The sequence below is a fragment of the Vanellus vanellus genome (genome assembly GCF_965231255.1).
Source record: "Vanellus vanellus genome assembly, chromosome: 1".
Lineage (NCBI taxonomy): Eukaryota > Metazoa > Chordata > Aves > Charadriiformes > Charadriidae > Vanellus > Vanellus vanellus.
In genome coordinates this window covers 219,478,526-219,505,205 of record NC_138905.1, presented here as the reverse complement: position 1 = coordinate 219,505,205, position 26,680 = coordinate 219,478,526, and the positions used below count along the sequence as shown (strand labels likewise).

Genomic DNA, 26,680 nt, shown 5'->3' with positions numbered 1-26,680 from the left:
TCTCTAGACAGCTTTGCTGCTCTTCTGAGCACCTTTTGTACGAGACAATTTAAAAGAATAATACATATTTTTGACCAAAAAAAAAAAAAAAAAAAGGCATGACACTAAAACCAGCAAAGTGCAGACAAATAACACATAAGCGACACTAAACAGCAGAGCTACATTGGGACTGTCCTACAGCTACTACCTCAGATCTAGGCCCTTTTGCCAAGGAGTTTTTCAGCTTTCCTCCTTTTGAACTCTGCAATTTCTTCCGAGGGTAACCCATGAGCTCTACACCTGCAGTGAACATGTAGGCCATTAGAGAAAGAACCAGTTCAGTTTCATCTGCAATAAAGAACAGACCGTAACGGAGACCAAGTGAAAGGTAAGCGTCTTCGGGTGCGAAAAAGGAAAACAAATATTGGGCCTGGTTCCGATTTTATTTACTCCCCTCTTGTATTGCTTCAGCTCAACTTATCGCAAAGGATGAGGTTAGCTAATTTAATTTTAAGCGTCCCAAAGTTAGGTGCCCGCTCTGAGACAGGCGTCTTTTGTAACCTGGATAGCCAGGCACTTCCAGAGGGCTCTTGGCACATCTTAGACTCTTCTCCCAGGACGAGATGAACGACTTTGTTGATTGAGGAGCACAAACTAGATATCTATCATGGCTGTATCCAGAATCTGTTAGACAAGATGAATCCTGGGAGAATTATTCCATTATTCCTCTGATCCTCCCCCTCATTCATCAAAGGGAAGAGCAGAACAAAACTGCTGTGAAGATCTCGCCTTCGGTTAGTTCAGCTCCTGCCTCAGTGCCCAGTGGTGTTGCTTTCAGAAACTCTCAGCTTTCACAGCTATGGGCACATTTCCAAATGGAAATCCCATTTAACTGTCCCTCGAGACAACTAGTTTTCCCTGAAAGCTTAGTACAAATTTAACAGCATTTCCCAAGGGAGATCAGAGTCAAGTTTCAGCTCTTTTGCCAAGTCTGTCCTACAAACGGAAACATCCAACCAAGCTGTCCTTCCATGCCTCACCTAAATCCTCAGTTCTGGAAACATCTTCCCTTTTTACAGAAACATTGATCCATGTTTATAAACCCTCCCATGAGTGCTGGAGCCTTTCGGGCTGGGTCCCAAGGACAGGGAAGCCAGGAGGGTACAATCCTCATGGGCTGAATGAGAAATAGCTTCTTCTGGGAATCTACAGCTCAGGTGGGATTCACCTCTCTGAAATTTAGCTATCTGCAAGAGAGATGTCTCCATCTGAGCCAAATACCTTGGGCTTTCTCCTGAGCCAGTGGAGGGAAGCAGGCACTGCTGGACCACAGCGGGGTGTTATCCCGAAGTAGATGTCCTCTGTGGGACAGAAGAGCTGTATCTAGATGTGCCTGTTTCTCTGCATTGGCTCTAAAAGATGGGTGAGATGACCAGCTCAGATAGAGGTGTCTATGCTAGAGGCAAATAACTTTCAATAAGATGAAATCCTATCAGTTGGAGGGGGGAAGAGGAATACTTTGCCTCCAACCCCTTTATGCAAGCAGTAGCAAAATTCAGCCTCACGTGGATAAACATGAGGGCCTTGTTCTTTGAGTCCACCCAGTAGGACTTCATCCACAGGGGAGAGGAGGAGGTTGCTGCCTGTTTCTGCACAATAGTGCAGCAGGTTGTGACCCACAGAAGTTGAAGACCTGACCAGAGTATTTGGGGATCAAGCTCAATATCAGATTACCTGAGCGCCACCTCCAAACAATGCTTACACAAATATCAAATAACCCTTTGATAATGACTTGACTTTCATCCTTGGCACAACAACAAGAAGAAAGATCCAGTGCAAACAGCACTGACGCACCTCTCTGGCTTTAAACTGAAAGATGGTAGATTTAGGCTTGATGTAAGGAAGAAATTTTTTTACAATGAGGGTGGTGGGACACTGGCCCAGGTTGCCCAGAGAGGTGGGAGATGCCACATCCCTGGAAACATTCAAGGTCAGGTTGGACATGGCTCTGAGCAACCTTGTCTAGTTGAAGATGTCCCTGCTCATGGCAGGGGGTTGGACTAGATGGCCTTTAAAGGTCCCTTCTAAGCCAAATTATTCTATGATTCTGTGATCTCCTGAACTCACTAATGTCTGAGCAACTGAAGAGGGCTCTCACAAAAACCCCTCTGTCTGAAGTCAGCTGCTGTTTTTCCAAGGTCCTCTCATCCCACCACCCTGTTTCCAAAGCCAGCAGGAGAAAACCTGTAAGGTCCTGCACCCCAGCTCTCTGGACCATAAAGGAATTTGCCTTCTTTTTTCTGAATGTGATGTGTTACAATGATTTTTTCCTGAGCATTGAAATCACAGGCCCATGGCTTGAACCTTGGCCAGCCAGCACAACTTCTAGTTCCCAGTTACAGGGGGAAACGCTCAGACCCATAAACAGAGCACCTTCATGACTTGGCCACTCTGTACCCTTTAGTGAGAGCAACTGCCACTCAAAGAGCAACTGCCACTCAAATTGCCTTGAGACCTGGGTCATACGGATGCAGACACAGTATTCTCTGCTCTCCAGTCTCTTTCTCTTATTCCCACTTCGCATAAACCCGTATGCTGGAGCAATGCGTAACCTATTGCAAGGCAAAGGTATCCTGGGCAGCCCATTACATCTCAGCTCTGTGGATCTGCTCCAACCAGCCATGGAGCCCTTTCACTGACTGCTTCCCACACACCTTTGCCTTTAAACCAGTCAGGATTGTCTCTGGGGTTACGTGTTTCTGAGGTTGTTTGTTTTATTTTAACCCTCGTTTCATCGTACTCCGTTTTCTCTTACATTAAATGGCTGGTAGCTTTGTAGAAGCAGTTGGCTGGGGAAAGAGAAGGCTGAAAGCAGCTCTGAGATGGTTTCTCCTCAGTACTCTTCCCTCTTTTCCCTCAGCATTGTTGTTCATAAAAGAGCTTTAGGGCTGCTGTGCAATGAGAAAGCCTGTTTAGATGGCACGAGGGAGAGCAGTGTACCCTGATAGGGATAGGACAGAGACCTCACTTGGCCAGCCCACGCAGCGGGTGCAACACCGTAAAAATATTCCTAGACTCAAGATGGCTCCTGTTCAGACAGCTCAGATCACTCATCACCAGGTTTCTCTCTGCTTCTCTGAGGTGATTAAGGAGGTGATTCTGCCCCTCTACTCCACTCTCATGAGACCCCACCTGGAGTACTCCATCTAGCTCTGGAGTCCCCAACAGAAGAAGGGCATGGACCTGCTGGAGAGGGTCCAGAGGAGGGCCATGAGGATGATCCGAGGGCTGGAGCACCTCTCTTATGAGGAGAGGCTGAAAGAGTTGGGGCTGTTCAGCCTGGAGAAGAGAAGGCTCCGGGGAGATCTTATTGTGGCCTTCCAGTACCTCAAGGGGGCCCACAGGAGAGATGGGGAAGGACTTTTAACTCGGGCATGTTGTGATAGGATGAGGGGGAATGGCTTCAAACTGGAAGAGGGCAGGTTCAGATTGAACATTAGGAAGAAGTTTTTCACTTTGAAGGTGGTGAGGCTCTGGCCCAGGTTTCCCAGAGATGTTGTTGAGGCCCCATCCCTGGAGGTGTTCAGGGCCAGGCTGGACGTGGCCTTGGGCAACCTGGTCTAGTGGGAGGTGTCCCTGCCTATGGCAGGGGGGTTGGAACTCGATGATCTTCAAGGTCCTTTCCAACCTAAACCATTCTATGATTCTATGATTCTCTTTTCAAGGGAAGTGTGCGCAGATCCAGGGAGAAACATCCTCAAATGAACTCCTGCAGCCAGGACCTGCCCTAGACAGCCTCTCATGCTGCCAAGGTGCTGACTGCTGCTCTGTCTGTCCCTCTGTAAAAACATCCTTCAAAGGGACCATCACCTCCCACTTCACCTCCCAGTCTGTCTGGGTGAGGCAGGAGAAACTACTGGGCACATCCAGGCACATCTGGGCACACCTCAGCCATGCCTGTGGCCATACCTGCAAACCAGAATATGGTCCACAAAGCCAATGAGATCCTGAGCACAGTTTCAGAACTACCTTTCCCTAAATTCATAGAAATACCCTTGAAGAAAGGGTAATGCCTTGAATCACATCTTCCAGCCAAAGAATGCCACCACCCGACTTCGCTTCCTTTCTGAACACTGCTTTTAGGGTTTCTTGTTATCAGCAGTTATTCTCTAATCTAATATTCCAGCCAATTCTCCCAGAAACCTCAGCTTGCTCAAAAAAAAAGGTCTTCAAATATATCAGCTGGAGCAACCACATTCCACGTCAGAGAATCTTGTTCAAAGGGAGATAAGTCACTGGCTTTCATCCCCTTTCTCCCCTCAATCAGATTTCAGAGAAAAATTCTTCTTTCTCACCTGAATTATGCTGTAAATATGACCAGAATATTCTTTTTTCTTCATTTTGCTGTTGTGTTATGAGTTCAGAAATAATTTGAGAAGAAAGCATTGATTGTGAAGCGAAAAGCATCTGTCCTGACATTGGGTGATCAAGCCTATGAGCCAGAGGATGCTTTGATTTCCCCAAATGACTCTTGTTACATGTTATATAAAGTTTATTTATGAAATGTTATGATGCTGTTGTATAATTCCAGCTATGTAAGAACAACAAAATTCTTTCACTGCTGTTTGCTCCACGAGCTCTTTTATTTCTGATTTAAAAGCACATTGGGTGCAAAACTTCAAATAGGAGCCTGAATGGAAATCCTTTCACTTATCTCCCCAGAGAAACACATCATCAGCAACAGCAACAGCAGAGACTCTCTACTGATCATCTCCCCACCTGTCAGGGTGCCTCAGCATGGACAAAAAAATGACAGCCTTGTACTGGGTAGAAGAAGAAGTCATGTTGTCCTAATGGGTGTAATTTTCCTGGTTCATAAAGGGATGTTTCTCATCTGGTGTTGGGAGATGGATTCTTTGAGCATCCTTCACTGCTTCTCACCAATTTCATCTTCAAGCAAGGACCTCAGTGCTTCCTCGAGGGTTAATCCTCATGTATGTGAGGATGGGAGAACCCCAGAACTTCCTCCTACCCATGTTTTTAGTGATTTCTCAAGTCAGGTTGTATTTATCATTGTGGATGGTGGTGGGCTAGATGCTCTATCAGCCCTTCTGGACTTAAGACCTACTGTGTGATTTCATACAAGAGAAGGGATCGGGTTTGATGATAAAAATCCAAAACTCTCATATGTTCTTTCCCTGGGCACTGGGTTCATTGTTAAAAACCCTTGAGAAGACCCTCAAACTGTATCTTTCTTCACTGAATTGTATTCTTTCTTTTTTTTTCTCCTCTCCAGTTAACTTTCCTAGCTAATTTAAAAACGAGTTAGAAAAGGAAGGTTTCTGGATGAAACTACCTCCTGGGATAGAGGGCTCCTGCTGCCTGAAAGCACTGTATTCAGTAGCAGAGCAAAGAATTTCTGAAACAGGATGGTAAAAGTTGGAAAGTCAGAAGAACAAGTATGTCACTCATCTCCTTGGAACTGTAAATTAACATAATCCTGGCGCTTTTTTTTTTTTTTTTTTTCTGCATTTCTTTAACTATTAAATTTTCCCTAGTGCTAGATATTTTTTCAGTGTTCTCCCAAATGCACCTGTGATTTAGTTCAGGTCAGGGTTGTATCTGCTAGATTTGTTTAACATCATATTTTTTTCTGCTGTTTTGGACAAGAGGTGCGCTCCCCCAGCGCTGATGAGGTGCTGCCTGTCCCAGAGCATCACAGAGTGCCAACCTCCAATATCCCACGTTTATAAACTGGCAACTCTGTGTTGTTTTTTTTTTTTTCTGGGGCTGCTCTTCAGCCCCAAAACTAGTCTCCTGGTGTACTCTCAAAGAAACCTCACAGCCTTCCTTTAAACCTCTCTGACTGTGAAATCTCAACAAATATCTATCCCACAGGCAGGCTGCTGCTCGACTGCTCAATATGTTTTGTTTTGCCTTATTATCATTTTGTTACGCTTTCTCTATGTCCACCCCAATCTGCTGTTGTTTCTTGTGGCAGTATCAGGCTTTTGTGGAAAGCTTTTTTCTTTGCCCTCTGTGGCTATTGCACGATGGACGCCCAACCCACAAGATCCTGAGATACAGTAACACAAATCCTAACAAGCTGCGAGGAAGAAGGAGAAAAAATATTCAATAAAAAAAAAATATTCAAGGCAGACATCTGCCAGGGAGGGTGTGGAAATGTGCCTTGGAGCAAGGAAAGGAGTAAGGAGTCTATTGAACTGCCTGTCTCGTTCCACATGATGCAAAGTTAACCTAAAGCTCCCACATAAAGCAGGGAAAACTGAGATTTGACCAGACCTCGAAAGAAGGAAAATTCTCTGGGGCAGGAGCCAGCACTGCAACCTGGACGTTAAACTTGCGCTTTCCCTGTGTCCTCAGACTACTACCGAACCTCCACCCTATCCTATAAAAAAAATCAGGTGAAGTGGTTTCTTACTTGATTTCCAATAAGCTTTTTGCTTCTGAAAACAGATATACAGACCCTAAGCATCCTGCCCTAAGGTTAATTTTAAGAATAACCTTTTAGTTCATTTGATTTTATGCACGGTTGGAAGAAAGTAGGGGTGGTAAGAAGTACATTAGGTCTTTTAATTGAACTGCCTTTCTTATTTGTGTCCAGTTCTGGGCTCCCCGGGTCAAGAAGGACAGGGAACTGCTGGAGAAGTTCCAGCAAAGGGCTACAAAGACGATGAGGGGACTGGAGCATCTCTCATGAGGAAAGGCTGAGGGACTTGGGGCTTTTCAGTCTGGAGAAGAGAAGACTGAGGGGGGATCTTATCAGTGCTTATCAATCCTTCAAGGGAGGGTGCCGGGGGGATGGGAACAGACTTTTTTCAGTGGTGCCCGGTGACAGGACAAGAGGGAACGGGCACAAATTTGACCATAAGAAGTTCCATCTCAACATGAGGAGGAACTTCTTTCCTGTGAGGGTGGAAGAGCACTGGCACAGGCTGCCCAGAGAGGTGGGGGAGTCTCCCACTCTGGAGACATTCCAAACCCGCCTGGACGCCGTCCTGTGGCACTGCTGTAGGTGCCCCTGCTCTGGCAGGGGGTGGGACTGGGGGAGCTCCAGAGGTCCCTTGCGACCCCTATCATCCTGTGATTCTGTGATTGATAAAAAAGTTTTGTATCCTGTGTGAGCGATGTCACCCACAGCACTTGAGTTTTAAGAGTGAAGTGCATTTATCTGAATGTTCTTACACAACTGTAAAGGTATGAAAACGTGGTGCAGGCAGTGGAAATCAATGAGAAGGTTCCAGCTAATGCTTCCAATAAGTCTGTAATTAGGATTAAACAGAGAGATTGATGAATATCAATTAATTTTGAATTACGTAGTTGCAATAATTGTTTCTTTGTTACTCATTTGGTGGTGGCTTGGGGTTTATTACTAGACAATCAGGTGTATTCTTTCAGCAATTTCAGCAATACCAGAAGAGATCATTATCACAGTATTTCACTGGACTATTAGTATTAACCCAAGCACATAATTAAATATTCTTCCATGTTTTTAAGTTTGCTGAAGTTTGGCTTCTAACCTGCATATAAACTGAGCTTGTAAGGTCAAGGACTGTTCTCCGGGTCTCAGGTGCCAAGACTACCGCGAGTACAGTAGGATAATAAAGCTCGATTTGTCCCCAGACATCTATGAACAGTTCTATGAGCTACTTGATCACAGATCTGCTCATGACTGCCTACCAGAGCTGGAAAATTGCCTTCTCGTTTCAAGAAATCCTGCCAAGGACCGTGCTTACAGCTTTGATTGACTGATGGGGTTTACGTCATGGAAAATAATAGAAGTTAGCACTTCTTTTTTTTGTGTGTGTGTGTTACCTGCTGTCTTTTCCACAAACCACTGCAGTGCAGGCCTGAAATACTCCATATCTCAAAGGCTATGATTTGTCATGGCAGTAAGAAGCATTAACAGACTGTGAGTGAAACTAAGCTCATCGAGTTGTCCAGGTCCATATGAGCTGCAGGAGATAACTTGTGAGGTCAAATACAGACCAGAGATTTTAATGAAGATGAAATCATTTTTCTTAGGGTTACTTTGAGCCCTTTCTTCACACAGAATTTACACCTCTAGGATCTGACCCTTAAATCAGTCCATGGCCCACAGGTTTGCATTTCCATAGTATGGACATGAGACTAAGCACAATTTATTAACCTTCTCTTAACAGGTACCACTTCTCAGCAAGACCACCACAACTGCCCATCTGTAGATATTTAGGCCACCCAAGTCACAAAATAAAGCATGAACTAAAAGCAAATGCTCATGGACCTCATGGAAGGGAAAAAACTAAACAGAAGATGAGTCGCTTCAGGACACGGTGAAAATGTCAGTAGAAGAGGAATTTATTCAGTAGCTCCTCCTTCAGCTCAAAAGCCTACAGATGAGGAAATCCCTATAGAAGTGTATGAGGCAGTGACTTGAAAACACCATATTGGCCATTAAGAGAGAAAAAACTTTCAACCTCTCATAAACTGGCACAAAACCGAACCATCACAATAAGGCTGGAAGCACAGGATGCAATGTCTGACACCTGTCTGATAATAGCACAGCCTATGCACGAGCCAGTTCGCCAAATATTTGTTTCGCTTGAACATCCAGTTACTTCTTTTTTGCCTTTTGACATTTGACTTCTAGAGGGTATGGCTTTCATTTTGACCCTGCAGTAGGACTAATTCAGTTTAATATAATTTTGCTTTTTCCTCTGATTAGTTTCACATTCATTCAACCGCTGTACGACAGTATATGGGGACAGAACTACTGCAAAAGAACAGTGAAGGTCAGGGCCTCGGGACAAGAGCGGAAGATCACGTCCCTCTCTGCAGTGCTACTGCTGGATTCTCCTGAGGTTACACAAGAATGCTCAAGATCCCCTGATCCCGAGTACTGGTGAATTTTTTTTTTGCCTCCTCTTATTGTCCCCCTGGACCTGATGTATTTTCTGTCATTTAAAATCCGTGTTTAGAAACAGCTCGGGCCTGTGTAAGTTTGACTTTGGCACACATGACCAGAGGACAGGCTCTGTGAGGAAAGAACCTCAACAGTCAACAGAGGCCTAACACGTGACTTTTAGATGGCAAAACCAGGATAAGAACCTACTCTCAAGGAAGAAGTCTTGGCGCTTCCTTGCTTGCAGGGGAAGTCAGAGCCAAAGTAAAACCAGGCCCTGTTTGCTGTCAGACATCTGTCTCTGAGCTAGTCACTGTAGGACCTCTTTACAGTCAACAAAACAGGCAGCGTGCAAGGACAATTCATCTTCTAATAGAGACGTCCAAGCAGGCCAGTCGAATCAGACCCCCGAGCATGTATTTCTCTTTGTTGACTATAAAGGGAGTCAAGGTTGACCAGCTTTAATGTGGGCGACTACACTGTTCTTGTCAAACAAATCCCACTCCTGTTTTCTATGTCCTGACCACAACATCCTTTCCAGGCATACAGCGTGTGACAGACGAACAGGGAGTACTCCGTTTGCAAAGTCAGGCATTGCAAACCTACAAAACGGCTTAATGGATTTCAATCTCTGCTCACCGCCGCTTGTATGGAGGCGACATCATTACGTCTTTAATTACATAATGGTGCCATGCTTTTACAACACAAAGTCTCCTTATTGTTCTGTTCGAATGAACAGCGCTACAGGGAAGAAACATATTTATATGGTGAATGAGGCTGGTGTTTTCTGCAGGAGTTTGACGGACGGAGAGAAAAAAATCTGAGTGCCACCCATACACTAATGACACCAGGGTTACGAAAATGCCCCTACCTGTGCATCTCCCATATGCACACAGAGTAGGAAGGAGGTCCAGGAAGGAATTCCCTGGTGCTCCATCACCAAGATACTATAGAGGGGAAGCAGCAAGTTTCCACGCCACTTCTTAGGGGCTGTGATTAAGGAGAGGAGTTGAAGAAACCACATCACTTCTGAGTCCCAGTACTATGCCTGAAAATGTAAGTCACCTAACGGAAATGGTGCAGACTTTGCAAACAGGTACCATGGAAAGACAGTGATTCATCTTGTGAACTCCAACAAGGACCTTTTAGTGAATGTATTGAACAACGATGAAGTCACACTTACCCCGGCTTTATTTCAGGAGGTTTAGGTAAGGGCTTCAGAAAGCCTTTTTTCCCAACTAGCCAATACGTGTCTTCTACTCCTTTACCCTAAAATATAAACAAAAATCCAGATAAAGAGCAGCTTTCTGACCACCCTCTTCTCAATACGTAACTTCCTCACTGGGTTTCTGAGGGCTTCATATATACCCAGAAGCAAAGCATGGCTGGAAGTCTTGGGCTCTCCTCCATAATGGTTCAGGGATGATTTGAATTTCACTATCCCAAAACAGGATGTCTTGTTCAAACTGTCACCTGCAAATGACCCTCATTGATCTGGGTCATGGAAACTACACAGCTTAGCAGAAACGAGAAACTACAGGATCTCTAATCATCTTATTTGGCAGCACTAACATCATTAACGGAGAGATTTTACAGCTGTTGCTGGGCTGAATATCAGACCAATAACTTCCTCTCCCACCACTGATGATTCAGCTTTTAAGGTGAGATGCACCTGATGAAATGCAGGTGTCTATATCAGAGTCAATCACCCTTGAGCGGAGGAGTGGAGGAAAACAGGCACTTCTAGGGCAATATCCATCTTCACATAAACTGAACCCTGAAAATAAGCCAGGTTAATAATTTCCAAAAGTGCCAATTTATCCCCACTAACTATGTAAAGGTTTCTTTCCATTGACTAAACCTGGAATAATTACCTCAGATCGCCACTTGCAGACATATGAACTTGGGTGAGATGATTCCACTTGTCATGAAAGATTGTTGAAGGACCTGGGGCCGTATTCAGATCTCTTACAATAGGTGTTTAAGGCAGGCAAAGGTCCGACCTCAGCCTGTTGACTATGTACAGGGAGAAGTGATGTTCTGAGTTATTTAGTGTTCTCTTGTTTGGACACTGTGAAAAGTAGCAGCTTCTGTCAAGGGTGGACTAAATAGAGTCCTAAATAAATACTTAGATCCAGCACATACAGATGATTGTTCGATCCCATGGTCCTTCAAGAATTACCTCATGTACTGAAACAATTGACGGGGACAATTTGGGAAGGATGCAGCACAAGAGTGGTGGATGAAGGCCAAACAAGAGCTTAATATGAAAATTCCTTAAGCAAGAAGATTCCCCTGTGAAGCATTTCGCGCAGCCCTGGCCTTCTTACCTTCAGTTCTGTTTTTCCCCTAGGTACAATTTCATAGCCTTCGTTTAGGCTCCGAAGCGTATCCACTGTACTTTGGCTGACATGAATTCTGTAAGCTGGGAACGGAAAGCAAAACAGCTGGATCACTACACTGCACACACACTGCGAATTCCCCACTGCTTCATACTGGCAAGCAAAAGTCCTCCAAGACATGCAGGCCTGTAGCTGGTGTAGCTGTGTGGTGCTCCTCTATGTAGAGTATGATGCTGATGGATAGATCAGTTCAGTTTTGGGCCCCTCACTACAAGAAGGACATTGAGGTGTTGGAGCATGTCCAGAGAAGGGCTACAAAGCTGGTGAAGGGTCTGGAGGACAAACCTTATGAGGAACGACTGAGGGATCTGGGGTTGTTTAGCCTGGAGAAGAGGAGGCTGAGGGGAGACCTTATCACCCTCTACAACTACCTGAAAGGAGGTTTTAGAGAGATGGGAGCTGACCTCTTCTCCCTGGTGACAAGTGATAGGACAAGAGGAAACGGGTTCAAGTTATGTCAGGGCAGGTTTAGATTGGATATTAGGAAGCATTTTTTCACTGAAAGGGTTATTAAACATTGGAATAGGCTGCCCAGAGAGGTGGTGGATTCACCATCCCTGGAGGTGTTTAAGAAAAGGGTAGATGAGGTGCTTACGGACATGGTTTAGAAGTGGTGGTGTTTATATCAGGGTAGGTTAACGGTTGGACTTGATGATCTTAAAGGTCCCTTCCAACCTCACTAATTCTATGATTCTATGATTTTATGATCCTTCCATGCAGGGCTGTAATGAGCACAGGGTGAGAGGAGATCTACACTGAGGACTTCCTGGAGAAGGCTACCAAACACATTAAGTCCAGCTCTTAATCCAGTACCTAAAGTGGCTCCAGGAGAGCTGGGGAGGGACTCTGGATCAGGGAGGGGAGCGATGGGACGAGGGGGAACAGTTTTAAACTGAAAGAGGGGAGATTGAGATGAGATATCAGGAAGAAATTGTTGCCTGTGAGGGTGGTGAGCCCCTGGCGCAGGTTGCCCAGAGAAGCTGTGGCTGCCCCATCCCTGGAAGTGTTCAAGGCCAGGTTGGACGGGGCTTGGAGCAACCTGGGCTGGTGGGAGGTGTCCCTGCCCATGGCAGGAGGTTGGAACTCGATGGTCTTTAAGGTCCCTTCAAACTTTAACCATTCTGTGATTCTATGAAAATAAGGGTACACAGATAACAGCCCCAACTCTTGCCTCCCTTGTCTGCTCCTATGCCTGCAACAAGCCCAAATGCCAAAGTACCTGATCCTGCATCAAACGTAGCCATTACTCACACACTACACCCCTTTCTGCCAGTTAGCCAAATTGTCCTAAGAAGTTGGCATGATACAGGCTGTTTTGACTGTGATTTTGCAAACAAAATTTACGCCCTCGTTCCCTGGGTTTTCATAAAGTCCTTTCAACAGTCTCTGTTGATGCAAAGAAAGCTCGTGCTGCTTATCCAGGGAATATGCTTCTGGGATTCTGGGATACCTACTACAGCATGTAGGATTTATGGCGCCAATGCGAACTTTTTTTTTTTTTAATTGGCACATGCGATAACTACCATAACTAGGCAGCAAGAAAGAAAAGAAAAATTGTCCTGCTCCAGACACCCAACGTCATTTGAAAGTTGGGATGAAGAGCAGAGAGATGGAGTTTGCAAGGGGAAATAATGAAAATGTGGCTGTGCATCTGGACCCATCTGGGTTTTTCAGTAATTGATTCCATCCAGAGCTGCCATTAACAGTCTATGAACAAAAAGGGTGAAGGTGGAGATCTTTATCAAATTCCCATCTCCCCCAACTTGTTTTACAGTCATTCCTTGAACTCACTGAAATTTGTTGCCGTTCTGTTGGTGTTCTGTTGCTGTGAGCAAGCCACGGAATGTTTCCGAAACATTTTTCTCCCAAATAGTTTTCTTTGTTGTTGTTTTTGTTAAACTTTTGTTTCAAATCTGTCAATCACATTCCACTCCCCCTTGGAGGATGGGGGATGAACCAATTAAATTTTTTTTGCAGAACAATCAGAAAGAAGAACACCACTTCAAATAGACAGAGGAAGACCACACAGCTTTGAGCTACATTTCCTGAGACACCAACCTACAATCTTTTATCTATATGTATCTATCTGTGTATCTATATACATTTCTATTAGTGTATAATGATGCTCTTGTATCTTCAGTGCTCCTGCTGCCTCCAGTCGCAGTGGGACTTTGCACTTCCAAAGATCTAAACCTTGAGATTCTGCAAATATCTACCTTGCCATTAGAAATCTGCTATCCAAGTATTTCCTCCTTTCCACTGCTTTCCAAATGCAATGCCCGCCTCTTAAAAATAAGCCAGCCATAATCACAAGAAAGGCAATTTCCCTTAATTAATGATTAGCCTAATTGTTAGTCTTAATTAGTCTAATCAAAATCACTAGAGCTAGAAATGTGAGGATTGTATGAAAGAGTGAAAAAGTTCCAACGCGGCATATATACTGCAGCATATTTCTAGCCTGGCAAGACCTCAAGGTTTTAGTATTAAATATCATAAACTTCATGTAGGTTGTGAACTACCCGTAATGGGTAATTCCTTATAGCTGTTGTAAATATCAGGGATTAAAATGTGTGAGGTGCTGCCTTTGGAAATAAACTTGTACTGATAGCCTGGACATCAAAAGCAAATTCGAAATTCATCCGGGGCTCTGACACTGCTGTCCCCAGCTGTCCACTGTGTCACCCACGGTTCATCCACTACGGTTTACAGATCCATGTCTTACCCAAGAACACCAATAAAAAGCTGATCTGGGTACACATATGACTGAAATGCAGGTAAATGCTCCTTCCCCACCACCTCTTTTTACATGTCTGGAAGGCTCCAGCCAGGGGAAAGTAAGAACCAGCTGAGAGATGGTCTTGACTTATGTGCTGCAGTTATTGGTTCTGTGTGTGTAGACTTGCTTTTTATAACTGGAAGCCTCAGAAAAATAAAGATAAGAACTTGAGGGGAAAATAACATGAATATCAACCCATCAAGAAAGACATCAAGAAAACCCAAAGAGGAATTTTAAGGATTTTGTTAACTCATGGAGTTATTATTGCTGATAAATGAAGCCGTCACAAATATGTCTTTCATTTTGCAGGACATCATTGCCTGTCGTCTGCTTTTCTCTCTCTCCACCGTGATAGAAGCAGAGCCCACATGTGCTTCAATCCTGGCCATGGCAGGTACGTGCATTATTTTACTGTGCAAAAAGAGCTCTGAGTTAAGGGTCCTCAACATGGACTGAAAGCAAGATCCAACCCATGTAGGAGAAATCTAGGGCAAGATTCATGTCCATTTTGGCTGATGGGACCCAAATCAGAGGACCGTAGCTGAAAGGCAGGGTCTTAAAGCTGACCTACGATGGCAAAGCTGATGATCTCCCCTCCAGGCTGCTTTGAATTTTGTCGTTTGACTTGCCCCTTTCTTCAGAGCTGATTCAGTTGCAATGATTATCACTAAAGATGAACATTTCTTGGTTTCTCTCGAGAAATTTTTCAACCACCCACCCCAGGCGTTGTCCCAAATACTCACGCAGGCCCGTGGACTCCATTCGTGATGCCGTGTTCACTGTGTCTCCAAAGAGGCAGTACCGTGGCATGGTAAGCCCCACCACGCCAGCCACGCAAGGCCCTGAAAGACACATTATCTGTATAACCCAGAAGGTACTGCACAAAGTTAGAGTCTCACTGACAAACAAATCTCATCCTCTCCTCTGATATTCAAAAACCACCTGGGAATACGGGATTCTTAGAGATCTCATTGGCTTTGGTGCTTGCTATAAGGAAGCAAAACTTAAGCATTGCTCTAGGCTGCACATTGGTGTTTTATGCCTGACAAAGGTCTTGTGTGGTAGGACCTCAGTTCACCATCATCTGGGAGAAATTTGTTCAGAGTTTGCGGAAGCTCAAGGGCTATTGCCATCTTATTTTAAAAAGACCTCCTTGTCCATCTGAGAAAACTAAAGTTCAGCTGCTGTGTCATGCCCTGTGTCCCAGTGAAACAGGACTGAAAATCAGCCTTGGACATCCAGAGAAGCTGGCAGCAGGCTGGACCACCCCTATGTCCCCTCCTCGGAAAGAAAGACATCATTAGCTCGCCTGTCTAGCCAAAACCTGTTTATTTTTCCTCTCTCTCATTCTTTAGATGAGATCCACTCCCTTCCAAACTAGCCCCCAAAGAACCAGTGCCAAGTTCTCAGGGAGAGGTATGCGTGCAGGATTCACACGGCCACGCGCACACACAGAGATAAAATGTGTGACCGGCAAACAGCACAGACAACTGTCATCTGGGGCGCTTGGGTTAGCTAATGTTTGGACTGTGCTCTGAAGGATGAGATGCTAAATTTCATCGCCCACAATCTAAAATATCAGGCTTGCAAAATAAATGCAAAAAAAAAAAAAAAAAGGAAAAAAAAAACAAAAAAAAAAGAAGAAGAGAATGTCCTCAGCAATGTAAGGAGGTGTGGGGCTTCCTGCAGAGAAAAGACAGACCTTTTTGTATTTTGCATTGGATGCATGATGTATGTCATAAGTCTTTCCAGGCTCTGCCTGCCTTTTCAATTTCATGATCCTTCTGGATTAAGATTTCAGAAAACTGACCTCTAGGAAATCTTTTCCCACGCAAGTTTACGAGAGATGTGAAAGTAGTACATCATCAACAGCATCTGAAACGATGCTACAGATAAGGTTTTTCATAATATGAAAAGCTGTAGGTTAATTTTTTTTTTACTACTACTACTACTAATAGTAATAGTAAAAATAATAGTAGTAGTAATAATAATAGTAATAATAATAATAATTGTACCCTAACTTAGAAGTGATCAGTTACTTGGTTTAGGACAATGTACTTTTACTGTGATTTCAGCCAAGTTACAAAAACTGATTCTTCATACAATTTTCAGATACATCTTAAGGACAATGAAACCCCATAGGTGAAAACTAATGGGGAACTTTGCAAGAGCCCCTCTTGCTGTGACCTCTGAAAAGTTGCTGCAGAGTCCAAGTAACAGGATTTTAATGCAATGTACAGAGGCTGCAAATTGAGAGCTAAGAGATTTTAACTCCTGCCTGCTGAAGCATCACTCGCTTAAAGATTAAAAAAAAAAAAAAAAAAAAAAGAGAGAGGAATAATATTTCATACCAAAAATGTTACAAGGACTTAAACAGCGTGTGTGGATCAAACACAGCATGAAGGGACTGCTGGAGATCAAGAAAAGCTGAATTAATGGTGGGGCTTTTTACTGCCAATGTGCCGTGCAACCTTGGATAAGACACTGCCCCTCAGAATCTCTTCTAATTTAATTCCCATCCTTATCAGTACTCACTAATTTGTTTCAGTCTCTTCAGGAGAGGAGCTATATCCACTAGAAGTTTTTCAGGGTCTAGTCTATAGGCACCTCTATAGCACCCCTGTAAAGCCACGCTGATGCTATTGCATCAAGGTTTGGTCCTTCATATGTGCACACTAATGCGGTATATGCATAAAAAAGGGTCTTGTTGGAGACATGTTAATTCACGCTTCAATAAGAGCTTTCCCTGAGGAAACACTAACCCACTTCTATCTTGTGGTGATGACATGACACTCAGAAATCTCAGTAAGGGCCAAAGCTTCTTCTGTAATACGTGTTGCAAGGACACAAAAAAGAGGTTCTTGTCAAAAACCAGCCCTCACTCAGGAGGATTTGATTCAAAGCACAAATATAAGTGGCTGAGATCCTGCTGTGGTTGGTGGAGGCCAAGTCAACGCAGTCAACTGAGCTGTGGGAGCCATTCCACTCCTGCACATGAACAGCTCTCCAGGGTCCACTTACAGGTCCACCAGATCTCCCCCAACCACAAAATAAGCGCAGGCTCCCTAACGCTCCTGGAAACATCTCCACGTGGGTGCCTAAATTTAAGTTTCCTACTCAGTCGGTGCAATCACCCAATCACTTCTGCAAAGCTCACAACCTAGCATAGGCAAGATTTTTAAGGGCAGGTACTATCTTTCTAGATCACTGCTTTTAAGCCCGCAGTGTAAGCATGGCCAAAGGACTTCTCCACGGTGAAAGCATCCAAGAGTTGATTCACTCGCTGCCTTCGCTGCCTGTGTGTGTTCCCCTTTGTCTAGACAGCCTCAGCAAAGGACTAACAAAAACTTCCAATGATAAATCTCCCACAGTAACAAGTTTCAGATGAAACCAGAGACCCTATGATGAGAACATTATGGGCGAGTTGTTTAATTATACAGGTTCGCTGGTTTGTTTTGAAACGGCGCTTTGCCAGGGCTTGCGGGGTCAGTTAACGAGCCGTGCTGGATACGACTCTGCAACAACCATCAGGGGTGCCGCGGAGGTTAATAGGCTTGATGGAAGTGTGGGGCTGCCTGCCAAAGAGCCTGACCAATAAACAGTTCCTCTTCAGCCTCCCTGGAAAAACTTGTCTTCTCACCACCGCTCTCCCCGGCCATCCAGCTCCAGCCCAGGCACGGCTGGTGTGGAAACAGCTGAGTCAGCTGAGTTTTTCTGGACATGCTGTTAAGTCGAGAGAGGAGAGCCAAGACTCCAGGGTGCATTTAAAGCAGAGGAGAAACTGCAGACCAAACACTGGTCTTCTTGTCCTCTTTGCTTTAGCCATGCTTTGCCACAAGCAGACCACGGCCGTGGGCCAGCAGAAGTTCCCAGAGCTGCAGATCTCCATTGGGGTTGGATGGACCCGGGCAGCCCATGTCCCAATGGCATTTACTGCTTTTTCAGAGTGGGGATCACGAACTCTTCTTGGCACCAGTTTCCAGAGAGCAGTTGGCCCACAGACCTGGTGGTCACACCCGTTCTCCATCCTTTCCAGGACAGTGAAAGCGTTAGCCAAGCCCTCCTCTCCCCCCAAGTGCTTCCTCAGTGCTTTCATGATGCTGGTGATTCCCCCGTCATGCTTCTTTCCTCAGGAGAAATGGGGTCTAGGGTTAATCAAACTCTGCTGTCGGCTCGGTGGCTCGGAGAGCTGGTTTGCTTTGGAGCATGCATTTCTCGCTGCTCCCATGACAGTATGTCATTGCCAGATCTGTGCAAAACAAGATCTGGTTTCTGCTTCTTTAGAAAGAAAACACCAATTCTCTTCCTCCCCCTCTTCCTCTCACACCCTACACAACAGGTCATAGCAACACTGCTTTTCCAGATACCCAGAGTTAAAAAAAAAAAAAAAAAAACAAGAAAAAATGTTACTACCCTCTGCTCACATCACCTAGGGATAGATTTTTGGCTGGGTGCATGCAAGACCTGTTGCAGAACCGCTGTCAACAGACAGCAGCAGATGTTGCACACCAAACTCCCCTCTTTCCATGTTGAAAATGTGCTTCTGGTGCTCCAGAGACTCCTGCTCTGGGCAAGACCAGCTGAGGCCATAGTCTCCTCTCATTTCTGCCAGAGTATAAAACCCACACTGCTCATGCAACCATTCCTTAGTACTTTGGAGTTCTATGAAGGGCCAGCCAAGACCCCCAAACTACAAAGAAAACGGTAGGGAGATGAGTTTTCAGAAATAACCCCAAAAGAAGAACTGATACGGTCTTGGAGATATGAAGTATTGATTTTAGCTCTGCTCAAGTCACAGCTCTGTTCTCGGGATATTCTGGGTGAAATCCTTCTTTTTCTCTGCTCTTCTTTCCCTACGTATACAACAGGGACCAGGATGTTGACTTCTGTAAAACCCTTCCGTGCCAAAGGTGCAAAAATATGGGCATTATCAGACAGGCAGAAGGACAAAAAGCCCTGTAATACTGGGTCAGTCTCCTGGACAACCTTATTAATTATTTGGCTTCCCGCAATGGGCAGTACCTGGTGATTTAAGAGGAAGATGCGAGAAGTCTGGTGACAAACAGCGGGGAAAAATTTATTAATGCTATGGTATAAAATTTTGAAGGTTCATATCTCTAAAAAAAATATTGATTGTAAGACAACAGCAGATGACTTTTCCTCCGTTTAAAATCCCAGTCATACTTTTGGTTCTCTGGTGACTGCAATCCTACAGCATGTTTTGGTTTGGTTTGTTCTGCAGTTTAATTACACTTTGTATAAAAAAAAAAAGGAACCTATTTTCTTTTTAAACAGTCCACTTTTCTGTTCATTGAATAGATTATGGCTTCTGTATTAGAAATAATTTACTTTCTTTATAATATGCTTTTTTTAATAGCTGTGTCAGATATTCTTCCAGTTATGTCCTACCTGTAATAAATCTCCCCAACCTATTTCATTCTTTCACTCTATATGCCTGTTTTTCTGTGCTTTTTCATTTCAGAACGGAGTTACGAAGATGTCTCCATATCACACCGGTGAAGATCCTATGGCACATCAAAGAGACACCCTTACAACAAAACCCTTGTGACTAACGCGTCTGATGCAGTTCCTGACTGCGACAGAATACACAATCTCTCCCCCAAATGATACTGAGCCATTTTCCTCCTTGGAGTTTGTGTTTCCATCTTAATGCCCTTGTTGCTATGGAAGATATATGGAAGACATAAAGTATCTTCTAAGGGTGCTTGTTTGGGGGCAGGTAGGGAGAAAGCCTTGAAAGAAGCAGTTCTTTGATGTTCCTGCACAGGCGAGCACAGCTGCCTACCTGTGTGCAGCCCGATTCGTATCCTGAGGGGGATGTCTGGCATGTGTCTCATTTTGAATGTTCCCACCGAGCTGAGGATGTCCAGCGACATGTTGGCTATCTCAGCCGCATGCTTGTTTCCGTTGCGCTTTGGGAGCCCTGAGGCAACCATGTAGGCATCGCCAATTGTCTCCACCTGGCAAATACCATGGCATTAAATAAATAAATAAATAAAATAAGTTAATAAATAAATAATAAATAAATAAATTGAAAGAAGTGGGAAAGAGCAGTAGAAGAAAACTACAAGAGTGTTTGACCCAGGCATGGCTTGATCCTCGTGCCCAGGTACTCCTCACCTTGTAAACATCGTGGTTTCCAAGAACAGCATCAAACAGCGTGTAAAGGTCATTCAGAAGGTCAACGACTTCAATGGGTTCACTGAGGGCTGAAATGGTTGTGAAGCCCACGATGTCACTGAAGTAGATGGTCACCTGGTCAAAATACTCTGGCTCCACAGTGCCACCAGTCTTGAGGGCTTCTGCCACCGATCTGAAATAACAAAAGGAAAGATGGCAGGGCACAAACCCTTGTTGCAGGGCATGCCCAAGAGCTCAGAAACTCTTGTCCTACTGTGTTCAAAAGATCTTCTAATAAATAGAAGGTTCTATATGGCTGTAACAAGCATTGATTCAAGTTTCTTACTTTGATTGGGAGGTCCTTGCCAAAATTGGAGGTCAGCTCTGCAATCTTGCTCACTTATAGGGAACTCTTTCGTCCAGTCTAGCTCTAGGATTTTTTTTTTACCATCTAAAGTACCAGTACTTACGGGGGGAGCATTTGTGACAGCAGTTTTTCTGTCTTCTGTTTTTCAATCTCTAGCTCTTCCGTCCGCTCCCTGATTAAATCTTCCAGGTTGCTCGAATACTGCTCAAGCATCCTGAGCATTGAGTCAATGATATTGGTCTTTTTCCCTTTGTTGATGGTTTTGAACTGGAAAAATCAAACTGGAGAGTTATTTCTCCATCTCATTACACTTTTGTATCACTCTAAGTTTGGAAAGGAACAAAAAGCAAACACTTATTTTTAAAGGGACAATGCTAAAGACTGGCTTTGTCAGTGGGAAGGCATCAACAATAAAGGCAAACTAGAAAGCAAATTTGCATCACTAACTACGGAATCTGCCCGGGAACATGTTGTTCCTCTATGAGCTTTCAGTGAGAGTTAAGTGAAACATCACCTTCCATGAGTTGGCAAAGTGTACGTGAGTTGTTATGGAGTCCTATCACGCTGCAAATTTGCACCCTCATTTATCCCATCACCTGCCTTTAGGGTAACTTGCGGCCCTTTGCATTCAGAGGTGCAAATTTCAGGGCATTAGCAACACTTAGAACCTGCTTATCTATTACTGGTCTTAAATCCACCTTTGCACACTGTCATGTATGTGTACTGCCATCCTCCACCCCCAAATCCTCACTGAGTTGTGCTCTGTCCTCTTGACCTGAAGCTGAGCCTCTGGACCGTTTGGATAATCTGTGGCTTCAGATGCTGCTTTAGACTCAACAGTGGAGTTTCATGGGTGTAAAATTAATCACAGTCTCATAGCACTGAAAGGTAAAAATTGCGGATATTGGTTTACCTAGTTCGACCTTATAAGAACATAAGAACAGTACTGCTGGATCAGACATGGGGTTTATTTTGCCAGTACCTGTCCACACAACTGGCCAGCAAGAGATGCCTGGGAAAGCTGTTCAAACAGGGCTCAGCTACAGTCATATTTCCTTGGGATATGCTCCCAGCCTCCACCAACCTCCAGTTCAGAGACCTCCTGTGCCAAGCATTGTAGCTTTGTGTTTAGCAGCCTTTGGCGAATTTTCTTTTTAAATTAAGTACGTTTTAAATAGTTTAGAAGATCAAACAACATATTGATCTGAAGTTGTTATTGTAACTTACAGATCTTTGATCTCCATGAGACCATCAGTGCAGGGACACTGCAAATGTGAAGACACCAAGCCCACGTCCAGCCTGCTTCACACCCCAATGTCATGGTGACATGGCAGCCCATGTTCAGGACAAGGTGCAAGCCAGGTGAGGCCTGGCCAACAAAACCAAACATCCACACAACACAAACCATAAAATAACACAATAGCAAAGGCAAGACTAGGGCTCTGGGACTTCTCCAATCATTATTTAAGGGCTCACTTGAAGAAATAAAACACACTTTCCTGCCGAGTACAAACAAAGGATTGAACCTGCTGCTCTGTTCACCGACCTTAAGAAATACCTCCTCAAAGGTTGGACGTCGCTCGGGGGCTTCACCCCAGCATTGCTTCATTACCTGGATGCACTCCAGGGGGGCCAGCTCAGGGGCTATGTTTGGGCGGCACAGGGGAGGGGGCTTCTTCACTTTCTTTATAATTTCTGTGACAAAGAGAAAAATGGGAAGCACATTGTGAGATGGGTGGTCTTGGTGGGGACAAGGGACATGGATCTTTTCATCTGTCCCTTGCCCAATCCTTCATCCATCACCATTATTCCTCACCACCCAACGGCTGCGTCCAATGGACCTGGGGGTTTCTGCTTTCCTCTGCCAGGAGGCTTTTGGAGGATTTAAAAGATTAGAGATTCATCTGCCTTCTTGTCGCTGGAGAACCATGTTATGAGCAATAAAGTGGCTGGATGGGGGAAGGTGGTGTGACAGATGGATGTGTGAGCCTGGAGGCTTGTGTTTAATTAAACTGCCTCTGACTCTCTGCATTAGGCTCTGCAATCCTCTAAGAGAGCAGAGGGTTATGGCTGAGCCCAGACAGGAAGGATACCAGCCTCTGACGCTTCAACGTTAACTGGGAACCAGTACATAGGAGGATGATGGGAATGGAGACAGTGGAAAGTATTTTAATGGGGAGAGTTTGGGTTCAAAACAACATCTGGGAAGTGACTGCCTATCCAGAGGTGAAATAAGACAAATAAGGAACTGGGCTTGGGCTTTCAGACCCTGAGAAGTCAGCTCTTGAATCTGCGGTTTTTAGATAAACCAGCTCTACAGCGAAGGAGTGGAGCTGCAGATTTCGTTGACAGATGAAGCACGGACGGGGGAGTGTGACGTCTGGACACAACCCCTGCTTCAACTTCGGTATGTCTTAGTAAGGATATCCTGGAGGAAATGCGTTTCTTTTCACCCAAAGTGATTGTATTTGAAGGTTTCATCTTGTGAAGCGCAGAGCAGTCATCTGGAGTGAAAACCACCCTCTTTCTGGCAGGAGCCCTGCATTTCCACAGCTGTTAGTGTGAGTGCCCAAAGCTTTTCAGTGTTGACAGTTTACTTTAAAGCTCTTTGGCTCATCCCACCCGTCTCCACCAAATGAACTAAACAAAGCACCTGGCCCAAATATTTCCAAGGGCAGCCAAGGGGAAACGCCTTCCCCAGAGGGTTTTAAAGTTCACGCCACAAGTGAAAGCTCCTTGAGGTTTAGGATGGAATGAGGAGGAATTCATCATTTCATCAGGTGAAGAAACTGGAGTGTACTACGTGTGACATTTGCTGGAGGTTCCCCGTGGGGACTAGGTAGGGGGACACCTGATAATTACATCATAGGCTACATCATAAGTCCAGCTCTGAATAACAGAGTGGGTTATGCCATATTTATAATTGCCATTGTGTTATTGCAGCAGCCTGGGGGGCAGCAAGGTCAGAACCCCATTTTTTCAGACACCGAACTGGCAAATACTGAATGGCCATACCCCACTTGGTGACCGTCCAGCTTCAAACATGTTGAGAACGAGTTTTCACTGAAATCAGCTCTTTTTTGCTTGTTTTTACTCCCTCCCTGTTCAAGTGCTTGTGACCTGACCCTGACTGCAGCACAACATGGTTTGAACTAATGAGAGTTGCACCATGAGCAGTTCTTGAGGACTTCACCTATTTGCTATTTCTGATACAAGCCATCTTATACGTAAGTCAGCGGGGTCATGATATCTCATTTTGACCTCTGCTGAAGAGAGAACTTCTTTAAATGGGGATGTAATTAAAGAAAAATAGATGGGCAGATGGACAAAACAGGATGCCAGTGAGAGGTCCAGCTCATAAACCTCAACCCAAATGACATATAAAAAAGGGCAAGCAAAGGAGTGAGAAGCAAAGGAGTTTCCAAGCTATGGGAAATTCTGCCATCAGATTTCACCCCACACTGTGATGAAAAGGTGAAGTTTGGACAGGGAACTGGAGGTGCAGCAGTGGCCTGACTGCTGGCCAGCCCAGAAGCATCTTGGCGGGGGAGGGATGACCCAGAGCCCCAACTCCATTGAAAGCAGTGATGAGTGATGTACTGTGGCTGATATCAGAACTACACATTTTGGTGTTTATTATGGATGTTTTGTTGAAAATAGCCTTTTGTCACTGAGAAAGGTCATGAGATTGGGGTAATATTTCCATACTAAAGTTCCACCCAAGGGGCTTGGCCAGACCGTTTATGAGCACTCCTTGTAAAGCCTTAAAAATGTACCAAAATAGTTGCCTACCTTCAGCTGAGAGTTCTGACATGCAGTACGGTGGACCCCGAACAACCACTTCTTGTAGGATGATTGCAAAGCTGTAAATGTCCCCTTTGAATGTGCCTTTTCTGCACATGTCTGGGTCCCTCAGTAACTCAGGAGCTGTCCAGAGCAAATCTAAAAAATTCAAGACCATCCCGCTCCTTACACTTGAGCTCAGACTACTGCAAATTAAGCGCTTAAATGCAAACTTCATTTCAGTCATTTGAGGAAAGGTTGGAACATGCTTCATTATTTACTGGATCAAGACTTTTACTTATTGTGATGTGTTAGAAATATTAAACTTCCATCCTGACAAAAATGTTGGATTTTCCAAATTTCACTCTACTCATTTTCTCACTCAAAAAAATGTTGCTGTACCAATAATTTATATCCTATAACACCAGCCCTGAACTTCAACATAACTCTTCTCGCCATTGCCAAAAGCTTTAACACCCTTTTTTTGTTTGAAAACGTCACTCAAACAAAATGTTGGCACTCAAGCCTGGATTTCTCGTTACTGTTGCTCTTTTACAAAGCAACAATTAATAAAATATTTTCTGTAGTTCTTCCTAAATGAAAGCAGTTTCTGTAAAAGCAGTTTGTGTCTGTCTAAAGCATGATCATTCTTTATAATCCAATAGTTCAAGCAGCGAAAGACACAGTTGTAACACGTACCCAGCCTCATCAAGAAATGAGCCTTCTTCAAGCTGGGATATTGTTACCCTGGTAACTGTGTATTCTGAGTAATGGGAATAAGGAAAATTTCAGCCACTGCAATATATATAACTTTTGTAAGGGAGGAGAAGAAAGTCTTCTGGCAACTGCCCTGTCTGAGACACTGGAAATGTGTAGGAATCAAATACTGTGATGAAATGCTACATACTACCTGAAACCCATTTTGAAGAATAAACTGGAATACCAAAGGAACCCCAAGGCAACGGCCAGGTGAAAGAAATCCTATCAAAGTCTCCAAACCTGGTCCCATGAGGTGCTGTCCCTAAGTGGTGGGAATGTCACGTGGCAGCCTTTCGTGATAGGCATGTAGAGGACCTATTTCAAAGAGACCTGTATAATTTTGTGTTTCAGATGGCTTAGTTTTATGAAACCAGGCTCTTTGCATTTGGGTTAACCTAAAACTTCAAATATAGGGTTGGAGCTAAGGATGTCAAGCCAGTTCCACCAGTCACAGAAATTCAGGTTTGATCATATTTTGGGGGCACTTAAATCCTTCTCCCACTGCAACAAGCTTAAGTTCTGTCACTGCTTACAATAAAGTCTTTTTTCCTTACCATGACACTCTGTTATTCACTTTGCTTTCAGGAATTCTGAAAAAACTTTGCTTATCCTTTCCTGTAACAATGCATTGTATACAGGTAACTAGATGTCGTGAGATTGAGCACATAAATCCTTATGTGGCCATTGGCCTTCAGTTGCGTTAGGACAAGGATCTTTTAATTCAATGGACAATTATTTCCAGAAAAACATTTCCTTATGGCACCTACCTTCTGGGGGTGGCTGAATATAGGGGCATTTCTGTGCTTCTAAGAGCTCGTTATAACCATAGTCGGTAATCTTCAGCACAAACCGGCCATCCACAACGCAGTTACGAGACTTGAGACGTCCATGGGCAAAATCTCGGTGATGCAAATATCTAATTCCCTATGAAACACAGAAAACATTGAGGCTGTTCCTTAAGAATTATATCATCTGTCAGCATTCAGAGACAGCAAGCCAAATTGTCACCTTGGATAACATCAAATATGGCATTGACTGTATGGGAAATGCAGTGCTGATCAACCCAAGAAACTAGGGGGGAAGATCAGAAATTGATTAGGAATAAGAATTGAGCTATCTGCACCATAATATAACAGTCGGATGCTTCCCTCTGTAGCCCTAGGACTCATTGCACCAGAAGTTCTACTTCTAGACAAGGTTAAGAAGGTGGACACAAGTGGTACCCAATGGTTAAGTCAAGGGAAGCCATTAAGAGCTGGACGCCCTTACCCAGCTCCCTCAAGGAGGATCAGAAGGTGAATCCTGGGCTGTAAGAATGGTTCTGGCAGTCTGTCTGTCCTCTGGAGGCCACTTGTCCCACATTGGTCATTCACCATTAAGGGATGAAAACACATGGGACACGATTGGAGTGTCTGAACACTCTTCTAAAGTGACCACACATGTAACCATCCTGTGACAAGGGATGGCTACGGTTTGGCTCTATATGGGATCCATTTCTGGTTTAAGACAAGAAAGGGCTTTTGGAAAATAAGAATTTGTCACCAAATTCATTGTTCTAGGTGACCAGTTCT

At 44.3% G+C, this 26,680-nt stretch overlaps 1 protein-coding gene across 1 annotated transcript in view; it reads right to left on the bottom strand.

Moving 5' to 3' along the window:
* The window catches only part of GUCY2F (guanylate cyclase 2F, retinal), a gene marked incomplete at both ends in the record, with an annotated part of 47,985 nt that overhangs the window by 5,158 nt on the left and 16,147 nt on the right, over positions 1–26,680 (bottom strand). The window contains 9 exons of the mRNA XM_082497510.1: positions 10,065–10,150; positions 11,212–11,306; positions 14,803–14,901; positions 19,866–20,040; positions 20,201–20,393; positions 20,671–20,834; positions 22,114–22,262; positions 24,360–24,509; positions 25,877–26,033. Of these exons, the coding sequence (XP_082353636.1) occupies positions 10,065–10,150; positions 11,212–11,306; positions 14,803–14,901; positions 19,866–20,040; positions 20,201–20,393; positions 20,671–20,834; positions 22,114–22,262; positions 24,360–24,509; positions 25,877–26,033 (1,268 nt within the window). The remainder of the gene's footprint in view (positions 1–10,064; positions 10,151–11,211; positions 11,307–14,802; positions 14,902–19,865; positions 20,041–20,200; positions 20,394–20,670; positions 20,835–22,113; positions 22,263–24,359; positions 24,510–25,876; positions 26,034–26,680) is intronic.